This window comes from Benincasa hispida, chromosome 8 (genome assembly GCF_009727055.1).
Source record: "Benincasa hispida cultivar B227 chromosome 8, ASM972705v1, whole genome shotgun sequence".
Lineage (NCBI taxonomy): Eukaryota > Viridiplantae > Streptophyta > Magnoliopsida > Cucurbitales > Cucurbitaceae > Benincasa > Benincasa hispida.
In genome coordinates, this window is record NC_052356.1 from 10,511,378 (window position 1) to 10,530,101 (window position 18,724).

Here is an 18,724-nt window from a genome sequence, read left to right on the forward strand (position 1 = left end):
ATCCAAACATACATCCATACTATATATTATAACTCTTATAATATAAATGATGTATGTATATGTTATTAATGCATGCAACCATATAGTATAACACTTATATTATATCACGCATGAGCATGCTATAAAATTAAATCATGCAACTATATATTATAACATTTATAATATAGATGATGCATGAATAAGGCATAACCTATGGTGGGATTTTACTATATGACATACATTATGACATATATAAAATAATTAAATCATACATCATATGCATAATTTAAACAGCAATTATGGATCGAGATTGGACTCCTTAAGCCATTAATTAAATAATATAACATTTATAAATCATGTTGTAATAAATACATAACCTAAGTTTTTATATTGTGTCACATACAATATAACCTATAGTTTTATTTTCTTTCAACATTACATGAAATTTAATATAAATTATATTTATACTAAATTCAATTATATGATTCTCATCCATATAACTAATATTTGAATTATATTCAAAGATTTAATTTCCTCTCAAAATAAATTTTATATTATAATGCATCAAATACATTATATTAATTATATCACATATAATTAATTTAGTTAATTATATCATATATAATTAATCCTCTCAATTAATTTGAACAATTCAAATTAATCTAAAACTTAATCCTCAATAAATCATTGTTGAGCTATAGAGGGGACCTCATGGACCTATAGATTAAAACTCCAATGGTACTTGGATAATTAATTAAACCCTTTAATTAAATTACCCAACATCCATTAACTATCGGTCACTCCACTAAAGATCAGTAGCTGCACTCTTCGTACTATAGATATATTTCTATGTCCATGGGATATAACCAGTCAACAGTGTTATAACTCTTCACAAATTGCTTGTAAGTAGAGCTGGGCCAAAATTACCGTTTTGCCCATGTAGTTACATCTAACTCCTTAAGTATCACTAATCCCTCTAATGAATAATAAGTCATAGTCCTTACCAAGTCCCTCTCGGGCCAGGAGAGAGTGTGGCCACATTGTTCAAGCCCCAGAATCAACTCTTAAGGGAGCAATTTATCTACTTACCCAACATCAGAGAATGAGTGAATTCCGTATTGTATAGCTATATTCTCAGCTCCTTAATCAGAAAAATCCTCAAAATAGTAGGCATATTGAGTTGGCAATCTGGCCACTCTCACCCATACAAATCAAAGGACTGCTTTCATAAGCATGAGTTCACAACCCACTCAAAATTCAGGTCATGTCACCTATGGTCATCCTGGTGAAATGCAAGTCTCTACTGTTAACGGTGTTATATAATAAGACTAATCATTTCGTGGTCCGATCTTATACAAACTCTTTGTATAGGATACCCCCGCTCACATGTCTCCACATGAATGATCAAGATCATATCATTTGTAGCACTTTATAATATTTGTAACATCTACAAAGCAGGTCATATCTACAGTGTCACCAGGATAAGGTATCCAGCCTTATCCATCTACTACAGACTATTTAGGTAATCATTTAAACATGATTCACCCGTATGTCTCTACATACATGTTTAAATTACATAAAATAACCTAGGATCTTAGTTTATTGAATTGAGTGTATGTTCATAAAATAACAATTATTTTATTAATAACAATTTGTTTATACAATGTTTAAAAACTATGAGAATAAAGAGATTAGAATACCAATCCCAACAAGAAATTCATTAACATTGTGAGAAAATAGGAAAAACATTACCTTCCTTGTATTTGTCTAGTGCAAAACCAAGATGTATGAGATTTCAATCTCTAATCCAGTGAAAATGCAGGAAAATAAGAGAAAATAATGAAGAAATAGCCTTGTGTTAGAATTGATCTGCTTGGTAGAGGATACGACAGATTATAAGAAGGCAAAGTATGTGGTGAACAACTCTCAAATGCGTGGATGGGAGCACCGACAACTGCAATGAGCAACATGAAAAAGTTGTTGGACCCGTCTGTTGTGGTCTTGAATGGCAGAGAATGTCCCCCACGTCCATCTATATAAGCAATGGCCATGAAAGAGAGAAAGGAGATCGATGGCTAATGATTCCTTACTTTGAATTCAAGAGAGAAATCCTTCTCGGAGTCCTTATGATAGGAACCAGATAGCTCGAGAGCATCTTCTTCCTCCACCCATCCATCACCACGACCGCACAGTAGAATAAGCTTAAGCAAGCCCAAGCTAACGAGTAAGAGATTGTCACTAAAATCTTGACCATTAGTTTTAACCCATCATCTTTTTGTATCTTTATTATATTTCAATATTAAGAATATTGTAGCTACTGTTTTAATCTTGTACATCATGAACTTTATCTTTTTCATTTTCTCCACTTTTATTTCTTCTTTCGCCATGAATAGTTAAGCCATTAGTGGGTTGGGTTGAGTTTATCATCATTCTGAAAAATGTAATTAGATAGAAGTTCATTTTGCTTACTATGTTGGTATTTCTGAATCTTGGTTCCATCATGCTAATCAAATCAAGTGGTGAAGAAATTGAATCCAAACACATCCAACGGCTAGTTGTCTTACTTTACATAACAGTTTTTCTAATTTTAACTGATATGGTATAATCTATAAATACCTAAATTAGATCAATTTTTAAATTACACACACACAAAAAAAAAAAAGAACTATTGTGTAAAGAAAACTACAACAAAACAATCTTCAAAGAAAAGAGTCCTTCCCATAGATGTAGGTTTGTTTTGGCCAAACCACGTTACATGTGTGTTCATCTTCTTCTTACTTTCATCTTTTCTTCTGTGAATGCTTAAATTTCATCTCTGCAAAATTCAACAAATCGTTAGAAAGAAAAAACCCTAAACACTTGGTCAAAACTTTTGGCTCCAAACTACTATGTCTCTAACACTTAGAAAATTTCCTTCCTTCAAAGCATAGTTTAGAGACTTAGCCAAACTTTCTTTCGAAGGCTTGTATTCTAAGCTACTTCCTACCCCTAAGGAAATTCTATAAGGATGAGGATGTTACAAAAACAATCCAATATGTCCATATGTTTTTATAAAGAAATCACGGTCAAGATTTGCTATTTGTATATGTTGATGGCTTAAATATAGTTGGGACTCCTAAAGAGCTTTCAAAGGCAATAGAATTACCTTAAAAAAGAAGTTGAGATGAAAGATCTCGGAAAAACAAAATTTTGCTTTGATTTGCAAATTGAGCATTTAGTGGATGAGATATTTGTTCATCAGTTAACTTATTTAGGAAAGTTTTGAAAAGATTTTATATGGACCATACACATCCATTGAACATTCCAATGGAAGTTCGTTCGCTAGATTTGAATAAAGGTATATTTCGACCTCAAGATGATAATGAAGAACTTTTTGGTCCTGAAGTACCATATCTTAATGTAATTGGTGCACTTGTGTATCTTGCTAATAATACAAGATGAGATCTTGCATTTTCAATAAATTTATTAGCAAGATATAGTTCTTCTCCAATAAAAAGACATTAGAATGGAATTAAACATATACTCCATCATCTCCGAGGAATGATTGACATGGAGTTTGTTATATTCAAATAAATCAATTTTTGATCTAGTTGGTTATACAATTATAGATATCTATTTGATCCACACAAAGCTATATCTCAAATAGATATTTTGTTCACATGTGGAAGAACTGTTATATCATGGCGATAGGTGAAATAGACCATAACAACCACTTCCTCAAATCATGCTGAAATTCTTGCAATTTACGAGGCTAGTCGAGAATGTGTATGACTAAGATCAATGACTCAGCACATTCGTGTAACATGTGGTTTATCTTCTAGTAAAAATCTTTCAATGATATTATAAAACAACACAACATGCATATCTCAAATCAAATGAGGATATATTAAAGGAAATAGAACAAAACATACTTCACTGAAGCTTTTCTACACTTATGATCTTAAAGAAAATGGCGACATCACTGTACAACAAATTTGTTCGAAAGATAACCTGGAAGACTTATTTACAAAGGCATTACCTACCGTGACCTTTGAAAAACTAGTGCACAACATTGGAATGCGATGACTCAAAGATTTCAAGTGATGTTTCCATGAGGGGGAGTAAATGGGCATCTAAGGAGGAAATATGTACTCTTTTTTCTTCACTAGGATTTTTTTTCTAGTGGGTTTTTTCCTACTAAGGTTTTAACAAGATATATTTCATATATAATGGACATCTAAGGGGGAGTATTATACATATGTTAAATTAGGTATAATGTAGATGACCATTATTATACATTGGTGGTGACACGATTAATGAAAATCGTGTACTATGTATACGTTTTTATCACATACAAACTCATCCTATTTTTGTTAATAGTTTGATCTTTAACCTTATTTCTAAAATTTATTTCTTCAGAATTTTATTTTTAATTTTTTTTCTTCAATACCCTATTTTTGTCATATTCAAAAACCACATTATTCTTAAACTTAATCTCAATAATTAAAAACATAACAATGTTATTTTCCAAAATTTGCACTTTTTGAATCATACAATTTTCAAAAACAAAATTCAGATTGTCTACAAAAACACATATTTACTCAACTTAATGAATCTAACAAATAATACCCTGAATAGTTTACTTTCCAATTAAAAATCAAAGGTTCAAACTCTCTCACCCCACTCTAATTAAAAAAAAAAAAAATCCTAAACTAATTTTTCTATCCAAAACTATATGATGTTTTCAAAATTCTACTCCATAAGCTCAGATTCCTTTTCAGTTCATGTTCTTCCAAGAGTTTCCATTAATGAAATACTTTTAACCTTCCCTCTGCTCATTATGCAAAAAATCATAAGGTTTTCAGGCTACAGAAACCTGGAAAAAGAGTAGCCAACCAAACCAAACCCCCTGAAAGATGAGAAAGACAAACAGCATAACATCATATTAAGAGTAAATACAGCCTAAAAGAGTTTTCATAATACAAAGTTAGACATGCCAAGTCCTGGACCTTCATTTTTGTTGTTTCTTCCACAGCACCCCTATCTTTTTTAGCACATTGCCATTTTTCTTTTTCAGCAAATCATCATCTATCTCTTCACAATAAGACCCATTAAACTTTCCTGCAGCTGAATCATAGCTGCTGTCCAATGATCCTGATCGGTCCATGAACTTGCCGTTGTTTCCCGCTGAGAGCATCGCCGCAGCTGCCTCCGCTGCCTTCCTCCATTGGTCTGACTGTACCCTCAACCGTCTCAACTCCATTTCTATTTCTGCATTTGCAGCCTGAGCAGCCTCCAACTGTTCAGACACTCGAGCGGCCCTCTTGTTGCTCTTGTCTGCTTCCTCCATCACAATTCCAAGTCTTATGTGAGCATCTTGTTCAGCAGCCGTCGCATCCTCGACTTCAGTTGTCCCATCACTTGCTTTTGCTCGAATCATTATCCTTTTGTTAATTTCGAGCTTCAGCATCTCATTTTCATCCGAAATGCTATGGTAATCTCTCTCCTTATCAGTGAGATTAGACTTCAATTCTGCAAGATGCTCCTTTAATTCCTTGATCTCCCTTTCGAGTTCATACTCCCTCTGGCTAGATAGGTTCTTCTGAATCTTCGCTTGCAACTGCTCGTTCTCTTCCGAGATACCCTGTAATTCAGTCTCCTTATCCATCAAGTCTGCCTTCAACTCTTCGATATCCACTTTGGATTTCTTCAGTTCCTGCTCTAGATTGAATTCCCTAGAATTCATGTTGGATTTTAATTGATCAACCTGTTCATAAGCCATCTTTATCTGGACTGCACTCTGGATTTGTTCTTCATGATATTTGGTCTCTGCCATTTCCAGGGCTGTTTTCAGTTGTTCAATCTCTGATTTGAGAGAACAAAGTTCTTCAATATGATCTTCTCCTCTCTTTTCCTCGTTTTCAACTGCTGGATGTTGCAAAAGGTTACTACTAGCATTAGCAGCATCTGTTTTGAGTTTACCAACGAGTTCTTCTAATAAGTTAACACGTGCCTTCGACTCGTCCAACTCTGAAGCAATGGAGTGGTAAGCCTTCATTGCCTCCATACCATCATGTCTCAGCTCCTCTACACGTTTCTTGGCATCTTCAAGTTGTGCTAGAGTTTCACTTACAAGTAACTGAGCCTGAGCTTCGGATTCTCGACAGTTTTTCAGATCGCATTCCATTCTTTTCACAAGACACAGAGTTTCTGCAAGGTTACTTCTCAAGCTATCGAGTTCGTTATTTGCTGAATCTGCATGCTCAGTCTTTTTCGTTTCAGACTTGGCCACCATTTCAAGCTGGATCTTTAGCTGCTGAATCTCATTTACAGCAGAAGCCAATGCAGCATAGTCGAGTTTGTGCTGTTCTTGAATGGCCTCAAGCTCAGATTGCCAGGCTTGATCTCGGTCTTGTGAGATCTGTTGTAATTCTATAACACGAGCTTCTTCAGAAGCAGAAAGCTCGAGTACTAGTTTTTCAGACTGTTGAAGCTTTAAAGTCATGGCTACAAGTTGATTCTTGGCTTCCTCGGCATCTTGCTTGAATTCCTTCTTGCATGATTCAGATAAACATAACTGGTCCTTCACTATCGTCAGATCCTCTTGGAGCTGAGAAACCTGAGATTCCAACTCGGAAATCTTGCTCGGACGCTTTTTCTGAAGCTGCAACAAGAAAATAGGCTTTATTAGAAGTTTCAAAAACAACTTCTAACAACACTGAGAAATAAATATCAGAGAGGCATTCAAAGTGGCTCCACCTCGAAACAAAATCTGTACGCGAAACACACCACTCAGTCTATAACTATAGACAAAAATCTATGGACAAAATCTGATTTATAAGAGAAGGTCCTGATGGCTGAAGGCAATGCAATTATGATGGTTAGACGAAAAGAAATAAAGTTGAACAAAAAATATCACAGAAAAGTGCTTCCACCAAATCATGTAATACAAGATTATACAACCAGGAAACAAATTAAAGTTTATAGGATCCAACATTTCTGACCTACTTAAAAATTTGAAAGAATAGAGATTCTCTGAACAACTTTTAGAATTATAAAGTCAAAATTCAAACTACACTCAGCCATTGCCTCGATGAGAAGCAGCGAAATATTAATACGAGAATTTGAGATGAAAACATTAGGATAAATTTTATAGGAAAAAACGTTAGGTGAAACCAATGCACGAGAGATTTTAAAAAAAATCGCTGTAAAGATGATTTTCAATCATTCAATCAAAAGAAGCCTAGGAATCTTTACCCGTGATTACTTCACTTCAGTTTCTAAAATTATAACGTCCAAGAACTTGAACGCAAAATATTAATAACCTTGGATATTTAGACCGTTTAATGTCTTAAAGGATAGATTATAGAGGTTGAAGCACCATTAAGAAGCTCAACTCAACCAAAAACAAATGGTACAATTAAGATTACCTCACTGCTCGCAGGGCTTCTAGGTGACTTTCGATCAATAACTTTAGGGCTTCTTTCTTTAATGCTTCTATTATTTACTTGGTTCGAGGAGGAAGCAGAATCACATTCCAGAGCAGTCGGCCGAAGCTTCCGAGCAACTCGAGGAGAAACCTTTTGAGGTGCTTCCGAACAGGAATTTCTGTTGACAAATGAAGTAATATGACGATCAAGTTGAATAGACAAAAAATGTAATACTATGTCTACATTGGCATATCTACATATCATCACATCAATTTAGAAGTTACAGAAACAAAGGCAAGTTGAATTATACTTTATGTGTGTATAGAAAAGATTTTCTTCCATGAAGTTATGCAATGAAAATGTGGAAGGGCAATATCAACTCCCAGCAGTGCAAAAAGTATAATTCATACTTAAATCATAATTATTGGTTCATAACAATGGTTTATATCCCAAAATCTTCTAGCCTTACTTTGTTCATGAGGTTGGAACAAAATTCTCTCATTAAAAGTGATTTTGATGGTCTAGAAATTCATAAATTGCTGTCTTATGCCAGCATGGACATACTTGTTCCTCAAAAATGATGTTTATCAAAATACTGTCATGTTTGTGATCATGAACTACATAGCTTTCCACAGCTTTAGCCTCTGAATGTCTATAAAGGATAACCACTGAAAAAGGCAACATAACTTTTCATACTTCATTGCATAGAACTCAAATCCTTAAATGGCCCAGCAAGTTTATCCAGATGATGGTATAGGATTTATACCATACTAAGAAAAAGAACAGAACAATATTAATGGAAAAGAAAACAATGAAGGCCTTTGTTGATTGAACACAGGTTCTGGTTACTGTCAAACGGCCAAATAAGAGTTTTATTTGTAGTCACAGTACAAGTAGGAAAAAGTAGTAAAAACAATAGTGAAAAAAGAGATTTCTAATTGCAATGAAGCATGCAGCATCTAGAATTCATATGAACCCTAACTGAAAGGCAAGGTTCAACGCATAAAATTTTTCATAATTCTGACAGTAAAACAATATCCAGAAATCAACAGAACATGGACATCAACTAAACTTCAATAATAATATATCTGTATGTATTCTATCACTTCAAATGTTAACATTTAGAAATTTCAAATATAGGGAACAGGCTAGGCCGAAAAGTACACGAAGTATGAATTATCAATTCTTCCTCACTTTAACAATAGAGTCAAGAGTGAGCTGGTGAAAACTGAAAATAGTCAACAACTACTTCTTCACATAAGTTAGCCAAACCAAATGAATCGCAAGGTATTGTTAATTAAAATAGCTCAATCCTCTACATTTTGTTCAGCTAAACACCAAAGGAAAGTGAAAGTTACCTTGATTTTGGGGTCTGCATAGCTACCCTTTTGAAAACGAAGTAAATGAAAGCTCAATCTGGTATCCTCCTTCAATGCTTCCTGAATCCTGACCCACCAAACCTGCAACTTTGCAATGAAAATTAAAATATAAAATCACAACAACATGGGGCGCGTAGGAATCCAATGGGAGTGCCCTTAGGGAAATAAATGTGGTTCATGAACAGCATGTGGTCCTCATCATCACATTTGAATCCACAATGGGAAAAGAAGTGACAGCATTAATTTCGTACTTTATTACCCAAATAAAAATCTTACCCTGTAATGAATGCATACATTCACACATATCAAGCTACATTTAAATGGAAGAAGTGTTAAAGGAAAGAAAAGAATGAAAAACTAAAGTGGTAGTAAATGGACAAGTTTAAAAGGTGTTTGTCTATTATGAAATAGGAAACGGTATAAAAAGACAATTTTCATCGTTTTTAGGTACTCTAAGCCCTTCTTCTCAACATGACTATCTTTTATAGGGGATTCAAAATTACAACCCATAAAGAGAGTTTCATAGGTTGGTCTAGAGGTCATGGAGCTAATCAAGATTTAAAATGTCAATGTAGACGAAGACATCGAGGTCTTAATTTTACAGAAATTTCGATGAAAATATCAATTTCGATGAATATTTTTGGAAAAATTATAAAATAAAAAATTCAAAAAATAAATTTAAATTAGTAAATAAACATTTTGTGATATTTAAACAAGTTGACATGCCTATTATTTATATTATACTTACATTTTACTACTTAAAATTTTATGTTTCATGGATTTTTCTGTAATATAATGAAAATATCAATTCTCCCCTAACGTCCATGTTGGACACATAGAAACATAAAAATACCAACAAATCGACGAAAATTTAATACTATAGAGCTAATGAAAAACAAAAATAAGTAGGCTAACAAGAGTTATATTAAAACTTCCTCCTTTTCTATAAAGAAAAAAGAAATATTTAAACCATTATAGCAACATACCTACATAAAATTTAAAATATTACAAGTTTCCTTGGCAACAAAATGTAGTAGAGTCAAGCAATTGTTTCGAGAAATTAGTTGGGTTATCAAAAAGAAGAGAGAGGGATCGTTTACCTTTATCACTTGTGCTACGCTCTGGTAGAGAGAGAGAGAGAGTTTTAAGTTGATCACATCTCTAAAATTTGAGGATAAATGTGAATAAAAGCTTTGAGAAAATTTCACATCCAAATTCCAACTAAATTTAAAATCATCAAGACTTGAACAGTGAAAGAAAATAACTTTTTAGCAGTGCACTCAAGCATGCCCAAAAAGTTAAAAAACCAAAACTCAGAAACACTGGAGAGAACCAGCATTTATGATTGAGGTGAAAGGAGATGAGTATTTCAAAAAACTCATTTGCTTTCAGGTAAGACACTGAAGATTAGTTTCTTACAATGGGAGTTTTCTCATCAGTACAGGTCCAATAATGGATGTCAAAAGATGTTCCTCCAATTTGGCCGTGAAATAAGGGCAGTGGTAGGTACAAACAGTCTGCTGTTTGGTTGACATTTAAACACAAATAAGCCGACAAAAAACCAATCAACATTTTTAATAGCCATCATAAAGGCTGTTAACTTTTTAATTACACCCAATTGTTACAAAAATCATCACAAGTCCAACTTCATTTCCCAAATAAAACTCCAAAAAAAAAAAAAAAAAAAAAAAACCCAACGATTTTCACAGTTTCAAAATGGTGGGGCTTCTCCTAGAGCTTCACAGTACATGATCTAAAACAAAATTCCCAGAAAACAAACAGAAATAGTTCAAAATCAAAAAAAAAAAAAAAAAAAAGGGGGTCAAATCAAATCCCTAGCCAAAGCAAGTAATGAGGTTGAAGAAAAAGCAACAGGCAATTTTGTTTCACTTTTCACACAAAAGGGGTTATAAAAAAGCACAAGAGAAAAGTAGTTCCAAGATTTAGTTTCACTTTGCAGAGTGGAAAAGACCAAAAGCCTGAGACCCCAAGAGTGTAAACACTTTACAGAAAACCCTTCACACCAAACTAAAATCGTTGAAGAACTCAAAAACCAAAAGCAGCTAAGAAAAACGCAGTAGGAGAAGAAGGGTCTGTTTCACTCTGTTTGGATCCCAAGAAACAAAACAAAGACAAATTGCCAAATGGGTGTTCATAACAAAGCAATATGAGAAGAGGGTTGGGAAATGTGAAGCAAAAAAAGAAAAGAATCCCAGCATTGAAACAGTAAGCATGAACAGAAGGCATTGTTAAAGAGAGAAATTGTTACCTGAGAGTAGAAGGAATAATGTCAGTGGGAATAAAGAGGCATTATGAGTAGTGGATAAACATTGAGCAGAGGTTGGTTGTTTGTTTGGCTAATCTTCAGCGTCGCCCAGTTTTCGATGTTTTTTCTTTCTATCCCCTTGGGGTTAATGGGGTAAAGAGAGAGAGAAGCAGAGAGAGCGCAGTTGTTGTTGTTGTGTGGATTACCAATTTAGCGGCTTGTCGTTTTTGCTTAATAAATTCTCGTCTTCAACTATGATGGTCACCATATGATTATAAATCAATATTAAATTCCTTCCATTTTCAATTTCTTATTTTAGAGGAAGAGGTCGTTTGACCACTTAATTGAGTTAATAAATTTAGAGGGAGTAAGTTTGTATTTGAAATGTAGAGTTGTAAGATGGAGCTTCTCGAAATTATAAAATATAGACTAAAAGGAGAAAATAGATTACTCGATAGGAGGAAAGATGGAGTTCACGATAAATGTGAAAAGTAAAAAAAATATAAACTTGAAATTATTCGATAAATATGCAAACTTGAATAGTGTTTACTATTAAAGTTGAGTTGCTTAAGTTGAAAAGCCAAAGACCCTTTAAAGTATTGTTTTTGTCGGGTTTATTTTCAAATGTCCAATTTTAGTTCATATGTTAATTTAATGTTTCAAATTTCATTCTTATTAAAATTGGTAAAATAATAACAATGTTCGTGAAAAATAGTATGCAAGTTTGTTTTCCAAATTTATAGAGGCATGTGTGACTCGAGATCATATGAGGTCTTAGACAAAATTATAGTAGAGATGCCTTCATATAGAAAGTATTATCTAAAATTTATTTTTCTTCCTTTTTGAGACATAAAATTATGTATTAAATTTTGATAATCTCACTCAGTAATATGGCTATTCCATTTAATCTCCATTTAATCTTCCTTACAACATAATTTATCTTAAATAAGATTTAATTAGTTTTAATTTTGAAAAGCTTCTTTCAGCAGAAGCCACTGTTGTTGGTATTGTTAATAATATTCTATAAGCAATATATGCATTTGAAAAAGCATTTACCTTTTTATATAATTTAATATTTTAATAGGACAATCAATTTCATTTTACTAAACTTCTCTTGATATTTTTAATTCAAAAAATAAATATAAATTATTAATGTCAAAAAATGTATCATGTTTTAACATATTTTCAACAATATCTTTTCAAATTATCATCATCTAATGACTTTAAATTTTCATATCAAATACGAAGTTAAAGATATTTTTGTATACTTAAAATTGTTCAAATCTATTTTTAAGTGAAGAAATTGTTTGACCTACAATATAGTAAAAGTAATCAATTCTAAAAGAATTTTCAGGTGATCGTATTTCTTCAATGTCAACATTCTCATCATTGGTTGTATTTCCATATCATTTGCAATTCCTTTTGTTGAAATCATAACATATGTGAATCCATTTTCTCTATATTTTTCTAAAAATGAAACTAAACCTTTCAAGTGATCTAAAACAACATCAATATGATATCTTTATGTCGTAAGACTTTACTCATAGAATTTAGAGCAAATAAGATATCATACCATATACTCATGTCGAACAAGAATTCAAAATTTTCAAATTCACAAGTAGCTAAACAGTTAGCTTCACTTTCAACTTTAGGATCTTCACTGGTTTATCCTAATTTTGATAAAGTATCCCTTATTTTAGGCGCTTGAAATCTTATAGTTTTAACACTTTCAATTCGACTTTCACATCGTGTTTGTGAGAATGGCTTGATAGTCAAGTCGGTTATGTGATCTAACAAAAGTTTCCAATATTCTGTAGATGAAGAAATTAAAGAATAAATACGTTGCACAACTCCAAAAAATTGTCATAGCTCTATGACATGAGCTAGCCATGTCAGAAAGTACTATATTGAAATTATGACAATACAAGGTGTATAAGATGCTCTAGGATTCATTTCCAGTAATCTTTTTTTTACACCTTGTCGTTTTCCTTTCATTTAGATCCATCGTCATATCATTGCCCTCTTATATTCAATATATCAAGTTTAAGGTCCTTAATTGTGTTTATAAATACATGAAATAAATCTTTTCCACTAGTATCTTCAACTTTTAAAAATTCTAAAAAATTATTCATATATTTTTAATGGACTTGTTGAAATATCAACCCAACTCAATCTAAGAGACATTTGTTCTTGATCACTTACATCAAATGTACAATCTAATATAATCGAAAACATTTTGCTTCTTTAATTTTTTGAATAATTATATTTTTTATTTCAAGTCATAATAGTTGTATGAGTTCATTTTGTATATTATGTCCAAGATAATGACAATAAATTTCTTTATTTTGAATAGGATGAACATGTTCTTGCATTATTGGATCAAATTTATCAATCATTTCAATTGAGATTAAGAAATTTCCATTATTTTCTTGATAAATTTTTTCATTACTTCCAGGAAATGCGAAATTATTTTTAAACAATAATAATTTGTGTTAATACTTTATTTGAATGTTCTTTTTCTTTATTATTTAATTCTTGAACATCTTTTTTAATTGTTTTATCTTTTAACAATCTAATTTGTAAATCAACTCAAACATTCATATTAGATATGTGTTCATTACAAGTTCTATAACTTTTAAGTCGAGAACTAAGATTTTTCCAATCATTAACTCTATCATTAGCCAATTGAACTATATTAGATTTAGTACCAAATAACTTACAACAAAAACAATAAACTTTATCAAAATCTTTCAAGTAGACGAACCAATTGTTGGGGTTGATGCCCTAAATCTCGTAGGGTCTATAGTTTATAATTATAATGTACAAATATTTTATTTATGTAATAAAATATTTGATGTTTTATTTCAAAATTAGTTTTATTAACCACAAACCACTAAACTAACATCCAAGGTTATCTTGTAGCTTAAACATGTACGTAGAGACATATGGGTGGATCATGTTTAAGTGATAACCTAAATGGTCTGTAGTAGATGGATAAGGTTGGGTACCTTATCTTGGTGATACTACAAGTATTACCCGTTTTGTAGATGTTATAATTGTTGTAAAGTGTTACAAATGATCTGATCCTGATCATTCATGGGGAGATATGTGAGCGGGGATATTCTATACAAAGGAGTTTGTATAAGACCGGACCACGAAATGTTTAGTCTCATAATATAATACCGTTCATAATAGAGACTTATATTTCACAAGGATGACCATAGGTAACATGACCTAGATCTTGAGTGAGTTGTGAACTTCTGCCTATAAAGACAACCATTTTATTTGTATGGGTAACAGTGGCCAGATCGTCGACTCAACAAGCCTACCATTTTAGGGATTTGTCTGAATAGGGAGCTGGGAACACAGCTACACAAGAAGAAATTCACTCTTTCCCTAACGTTGGGGTAAGTAGATAAATTGCTCCCTTAAGAGCTGATTTCTGGCTTGAACAATGTGGTGTCACACCTTCTCCTGGACCGAGAGGGGTTTGGTCATAGTTGGACTATGATTTATTGTTCATTAGAGGAATCAGTGGTACTTAAGGAGTTAGATGTAACTACAAGGGCAAAACAGTAATTCTAGCATAGTTGTACTTACGAACAATTTATGAAGGGTCATCATACTGTTGATTGGTTTTATCCAATGGACACAGAAATATATCTGTAGTGCGAAGAGTGCAACTGACGGTCTTTAGTAGAATGCCCGTCAGTTAACGGATGGTGAATAATTTTAATTAAAGAGTTTAATTAATCATTTACGTACCGTTAAAGTTTCAAGCTACAGGTCCATGTAGTCCCTCGGTAGTTCAACGGGATTTAATAAGAATCAGTTTTTTGATTAATTTGAATTGTTCAAATTAATTGAGGGAATTGGTTATGTCATATAATTAATTTAATTTAATTATATGTGATATAACTATTATTTATGAGAGGAAATAAATATTAAAATATGATTCAAATATTAATTATATGAATTGGATTCATATGGTTAAAATTAATATAAATGTGATTTATATTAAAAGCCATTGGTGAGAGAAAAGTATGTTGTATTTAATATAACATATAGTTTAATATATATTTTATGATAAGGTAGTTATCATATAAATATATATTAAATAATTTATTAAATAAATTTAATTTAATTTAATTTAATTTAATTTATGAATTAATGTTATTTGGGAGGGAGTTGTAACTCCCCCTCTTTCTCTCTAAATCGTGTATGTGGGTTGATTATACTTTCTTCTTCCCTGAATGGTGAAGAAAAGAAATAAAGAAACATTTTTTTGGTGTTCTAATATCTCAAGCTTTCCCCTGCCTTTCTTTTCTTCTCCTCTCTCAATCCTTTCCCTCACCAAAATAGTCAGAGTCCACTCTTCCTGGATTCTCATCCAGAGAATACCGAGATTGCTTTTATGGTAGTACCCTTTTTGGTGTTTGTGATTTTCACGGTAAAGAGGAAACATGAAGATTATGTTCTTCAAGGGTAAGTCTTCTATTTCCTTTTTCTCTTCTTAGTTTCTCAACATGTTGTATGATTTTTTTAATTAAATGCATGATCTATTTTATTTCTCTGTAAAATTGCATTCTGTAAATTTTCTAGAATTGAGACGATCCGCTTTCGCTGCGAACCTTTCACAGGGATCCTTCACCAATTTCTATCATGCTTTTCGCCATTAGATAATTTTTTTAGTATAATGAATATGAAGATTATTAGAATTGGGACGATCCGCTTCCATTGAGAACCCTTCACAAGGATCCTTCACCAATTTCTATCAAGCTTCGGGGAAGGAGTGAATTCCGTCTTGTGTAGCTGAGTTCCCAGCTCCCCAATTAGACGAATCCCCAAAAAGGTAGGCTTGTTGAGTTGAAAATTTGGCCACTCTCACCCATATTAATCAAAGGACAGCCCTCATAGGCGGGAGTTCCCAACTCACTTAGGATTAAGTTCATGTCACGTATGGTCATTTTAATGAGATGTAAGTCTCAATTATCAACGATGTTATATAAAGAGACTAATCAACTCACCCAAGACTAATCATCTAGTGCACTGTACAACTCTTGTAAACATCTACAAAGCGAGCCATATCCGTAGTGTCACCAGGATAAGGTATCCCTCCTTTATCCTTATACTACAGACCATTTAGGTTATTACTTAAGGCATGATTCACTTATATGTCTCACATACATGCTTAAGTTATATGAAATAACCACGGATCTTAGTTTATTGGATTTGAGTAAATGCAAATAAAATAATACTTATTTTATTAATAACAATGTGTGTACAAAGTTTACAAACTACGAGACTATCAGGAGAATTAGGACACCAATCCCAACACATGCAATGGGTGATTCATGTTTATTAAAGTGTTTAATAAGCATAAATCAACATTATTAAACTATCCTACGGAAATGTTATTTTGGAAAAATTTTAACAAACACTTAATAAAATTATTAGTTGAAGATTCTAAGTTAATCAACCCTAGATAAAACACTTAATGGGAGAAAATGGGCATCCGATACTTCATTTTTCTCCTTGAATGTTCACACTGTGAGATCTATGCTCGGCCTCGAGGCACCATTGCTTGTGTCTCCCTACGGGTGGTGTTTGCATAGGTCAATATCAAGATAAATGGAGAGAGTGTTTACAATAAGTGGGAGCGGGACGTGTGCCAACACATACCATGGTCTCTCTCATTAATTTGAAACTTTCATGCTCGGCCTCAAGGCATCTTTACTTGTGTCCTCTACAGATGGCATTTGCATGATTTTTTTACCCAAACTCTAGAAATGGATAGGATTCCTTTAGTTTTTGTCCCAATCAATTTTTCCCTACGGTTGGCTCATTAGGATGGAACTCTAGAATCTAACTGAGGAGTTATACTTACAAGAAAATGTTAAGTAAGTTAATATTTTCTGGACCAAACAATGGTGACTAATAATTATAGGGATAAGAGTTGTTCTAGTGTAATTATTGGTTGAGATAGTCTCAATTCAGTGAAGAGGTATCTGATCACCCTACGATAGCTTTTACCCTACCCACTAAAACATCATTACAAAATAGATGTCAATATGGTACATTAGATTTTTGCTAAATTGATTGGTTGATTAATTGGGTAAAGCGTTTAATAACTAATATAAATAAATTGTATGGTTTCAGTAATTTCATAATGATGAGTGCTACTTTAAACATGCTTTCCACTAATAAGTTAAATGGCGATAACTATATAAGCTGGAAAAATACTATTAATATAGTTCTCATTATCGATGACCTAAGATTCGTTCTAGTTTAGGATCCTCCTCAAGCCCTAGCCTCTAATGCATCCCAAAATGTTCAGAAGGCATATGAGCAATGGGTAAAGGTGAATGAAAAAACCCGAGCATATATCTTGGCTAGCTTTTCTGAAGTTTTAGCCAAGAAGCATGAGTCCATGATCACTGCCTGTGAGATCATGGAGTCCCTGGGGGGAATGTTTGGAAAACCGTCCTCACAACTCAAGCATGATGCTCTCAAGTATATCTTTAATGCCCAGATGAAAGAAGGAACGTTTGTTCGTGAACATGTTTTGAACATGATGGTCCACTTTAATATGGCGAAGATGAATGGGTTTGTCATTGATAAGGCCAGTCAGGTTAGCTTCATCCTAGGAACTTGATAACTAGCAGAAATGCCAGTTATTATAAGCCTTTTATTTAGAATTATGAGGGCTAATAAGTATAAAATGTGGTGATAATACTTAGAATTTGCGAAAAATTGAGTTTTGTGTCGATTAGCACCTAAATCCTCACTGACCCCAATATTATGCATTACTCCGTGCCAAAGTGTCTATTTTTGTAGCTATCGTAGGGATCAAACGCGTGCGTTGGAAATAAGCAATTGCAAACAAACACATGCGCTGAAGCCAGGCGACCTCAAAGACAAACGCATGCTCTGAAAATTGAGCTACCGCATAGACGAATACATGTGGTGATCATATGTGCCCATCGCATAGAAGTTGCGGTGATCGAATGCTCCCATCGTATGGAAGTTGCAGTGATCAATTGAAAATTGCGGCCACGAAGTGACAACCATAATAGAAGGATGATCACAAGATAGGTAGAACGCGTTAATACTTCAGTTGACTCAAGCTCAGATGCATACCTTTAGAGTATCAACAAGATAAGACGGTGTGACATTGTCCATACCACGACAAAGGCAGCAGTAAGACATAACGCAATCATGATAGCTGTCGGCGTTTAAACCCTATAAAAGCCCCTTCGACCTTCATTTCAAAGCATCCGAACTTCTGCCTCAAGGTAGAGGTTTGCGATCATAGATGAAAGCTTGAGCAAGATTTTCAGTAAGAATTCTTCACCTCCACAAACCAGACTAAGTGACGACCGATGCTTTCATTGGAGATAGAGCTCAAGAGAGATATCTCCACCATTCATCCATGGCACCACCGACAGCCTTGACGCAGAGTCCTTCATTTCTCTTCTAACCTCTGTATTGTATTACATTTTAGCTTAAGATATTAAGACATTTTGTAATCAATACATCTCTTGATTCCTTCAATGTTATCTTCTTCATTATCTTTATCTTTATCATCATTTACCTTCATCGTTTATTTATCAAAGGCAATCGTATACTTAATCGTGTAGCCTAGAGATAGGACGCATGTAGCAACCCACCGAGAGGTGTGCGTTGTGCAA

At 33.2% G+C, this 18,724-nt stretch overlaps 1 protein-coding gene across 11 annotated transcripts; it reads right to left on the minus strand.

The window, feature by feature from the left end:
- Positions 1 to 4,763: 4,763 nt before the first annotated feature.
- LOC120083147 (interactor of constitutive active ROPs 3) lies at positions 4,764 to 11,265 on the minus strand. Of its 11 annotated transcripts, none has more exons than XM_039038736.1 (6): positions 11,037 to 11,265; positions 10,187 to 10,284; positions 9,868 to 9,928; positions 8,747 to 8,848; positions 7,389 to 7,566; positions 4,764 to 6,622 (listed from the first exon to the last, which is right to left on the minus strand). In XM_039038736.1, exons 4-6 carry the CDS (start codon positions 8,764 to 8,766, stop codon positions 4,970 to 4,972), a joined length of 1,851 nt encoding a protein of 616 aa, XP_038894664.1. In that variant the 5' UTR covers positions 8,767 to 8,848; positions 9,868 to 9,928; positions 10,187 to 10,284; positions 11,037 to 11,265; the 3' UTR covers positions 4,764 to 4,969. The 11 variants fall into 11 exon arrangements, with proteins under 11 accessions (XP_038894664.1, XP_038894662.1, XP_038894666.1 ...); XM_039038734.1 differs by having other exon boundaries at positions 10,187 to 10,287; XM_039038738.1 differs by having other exon boundaries at positions 8,747 to 8,854; positions 10,187 to 10,287.
- Between the last annotated feature and the right edge of the window lie 7,459 nt (positions 11,266 to 18,724).

Bases quoted from the DNA above. Each gene is read 5' to 3' on its own strand.
- LOC120083147 (XM_039038741.1), bottom strand. From the start codon at position 8,766: ATGCAGACCCCAAAATCAAG. The intron at 7,567-8,746 runs GTAACTTTCACT...ATTTGTCAACAG, and splicing joins ATGCAGACCCCAAAATCAAG to AAATTCCTGTTCGGAAGCAC. The intron at 6,623-7,388 runs GTAATCTTAATT...TTCTTGTTGCAG, and splicing joins GAAGCCCTGCGAGCAGTGAG to CTTCAGAAAAAGCGTCCGAG.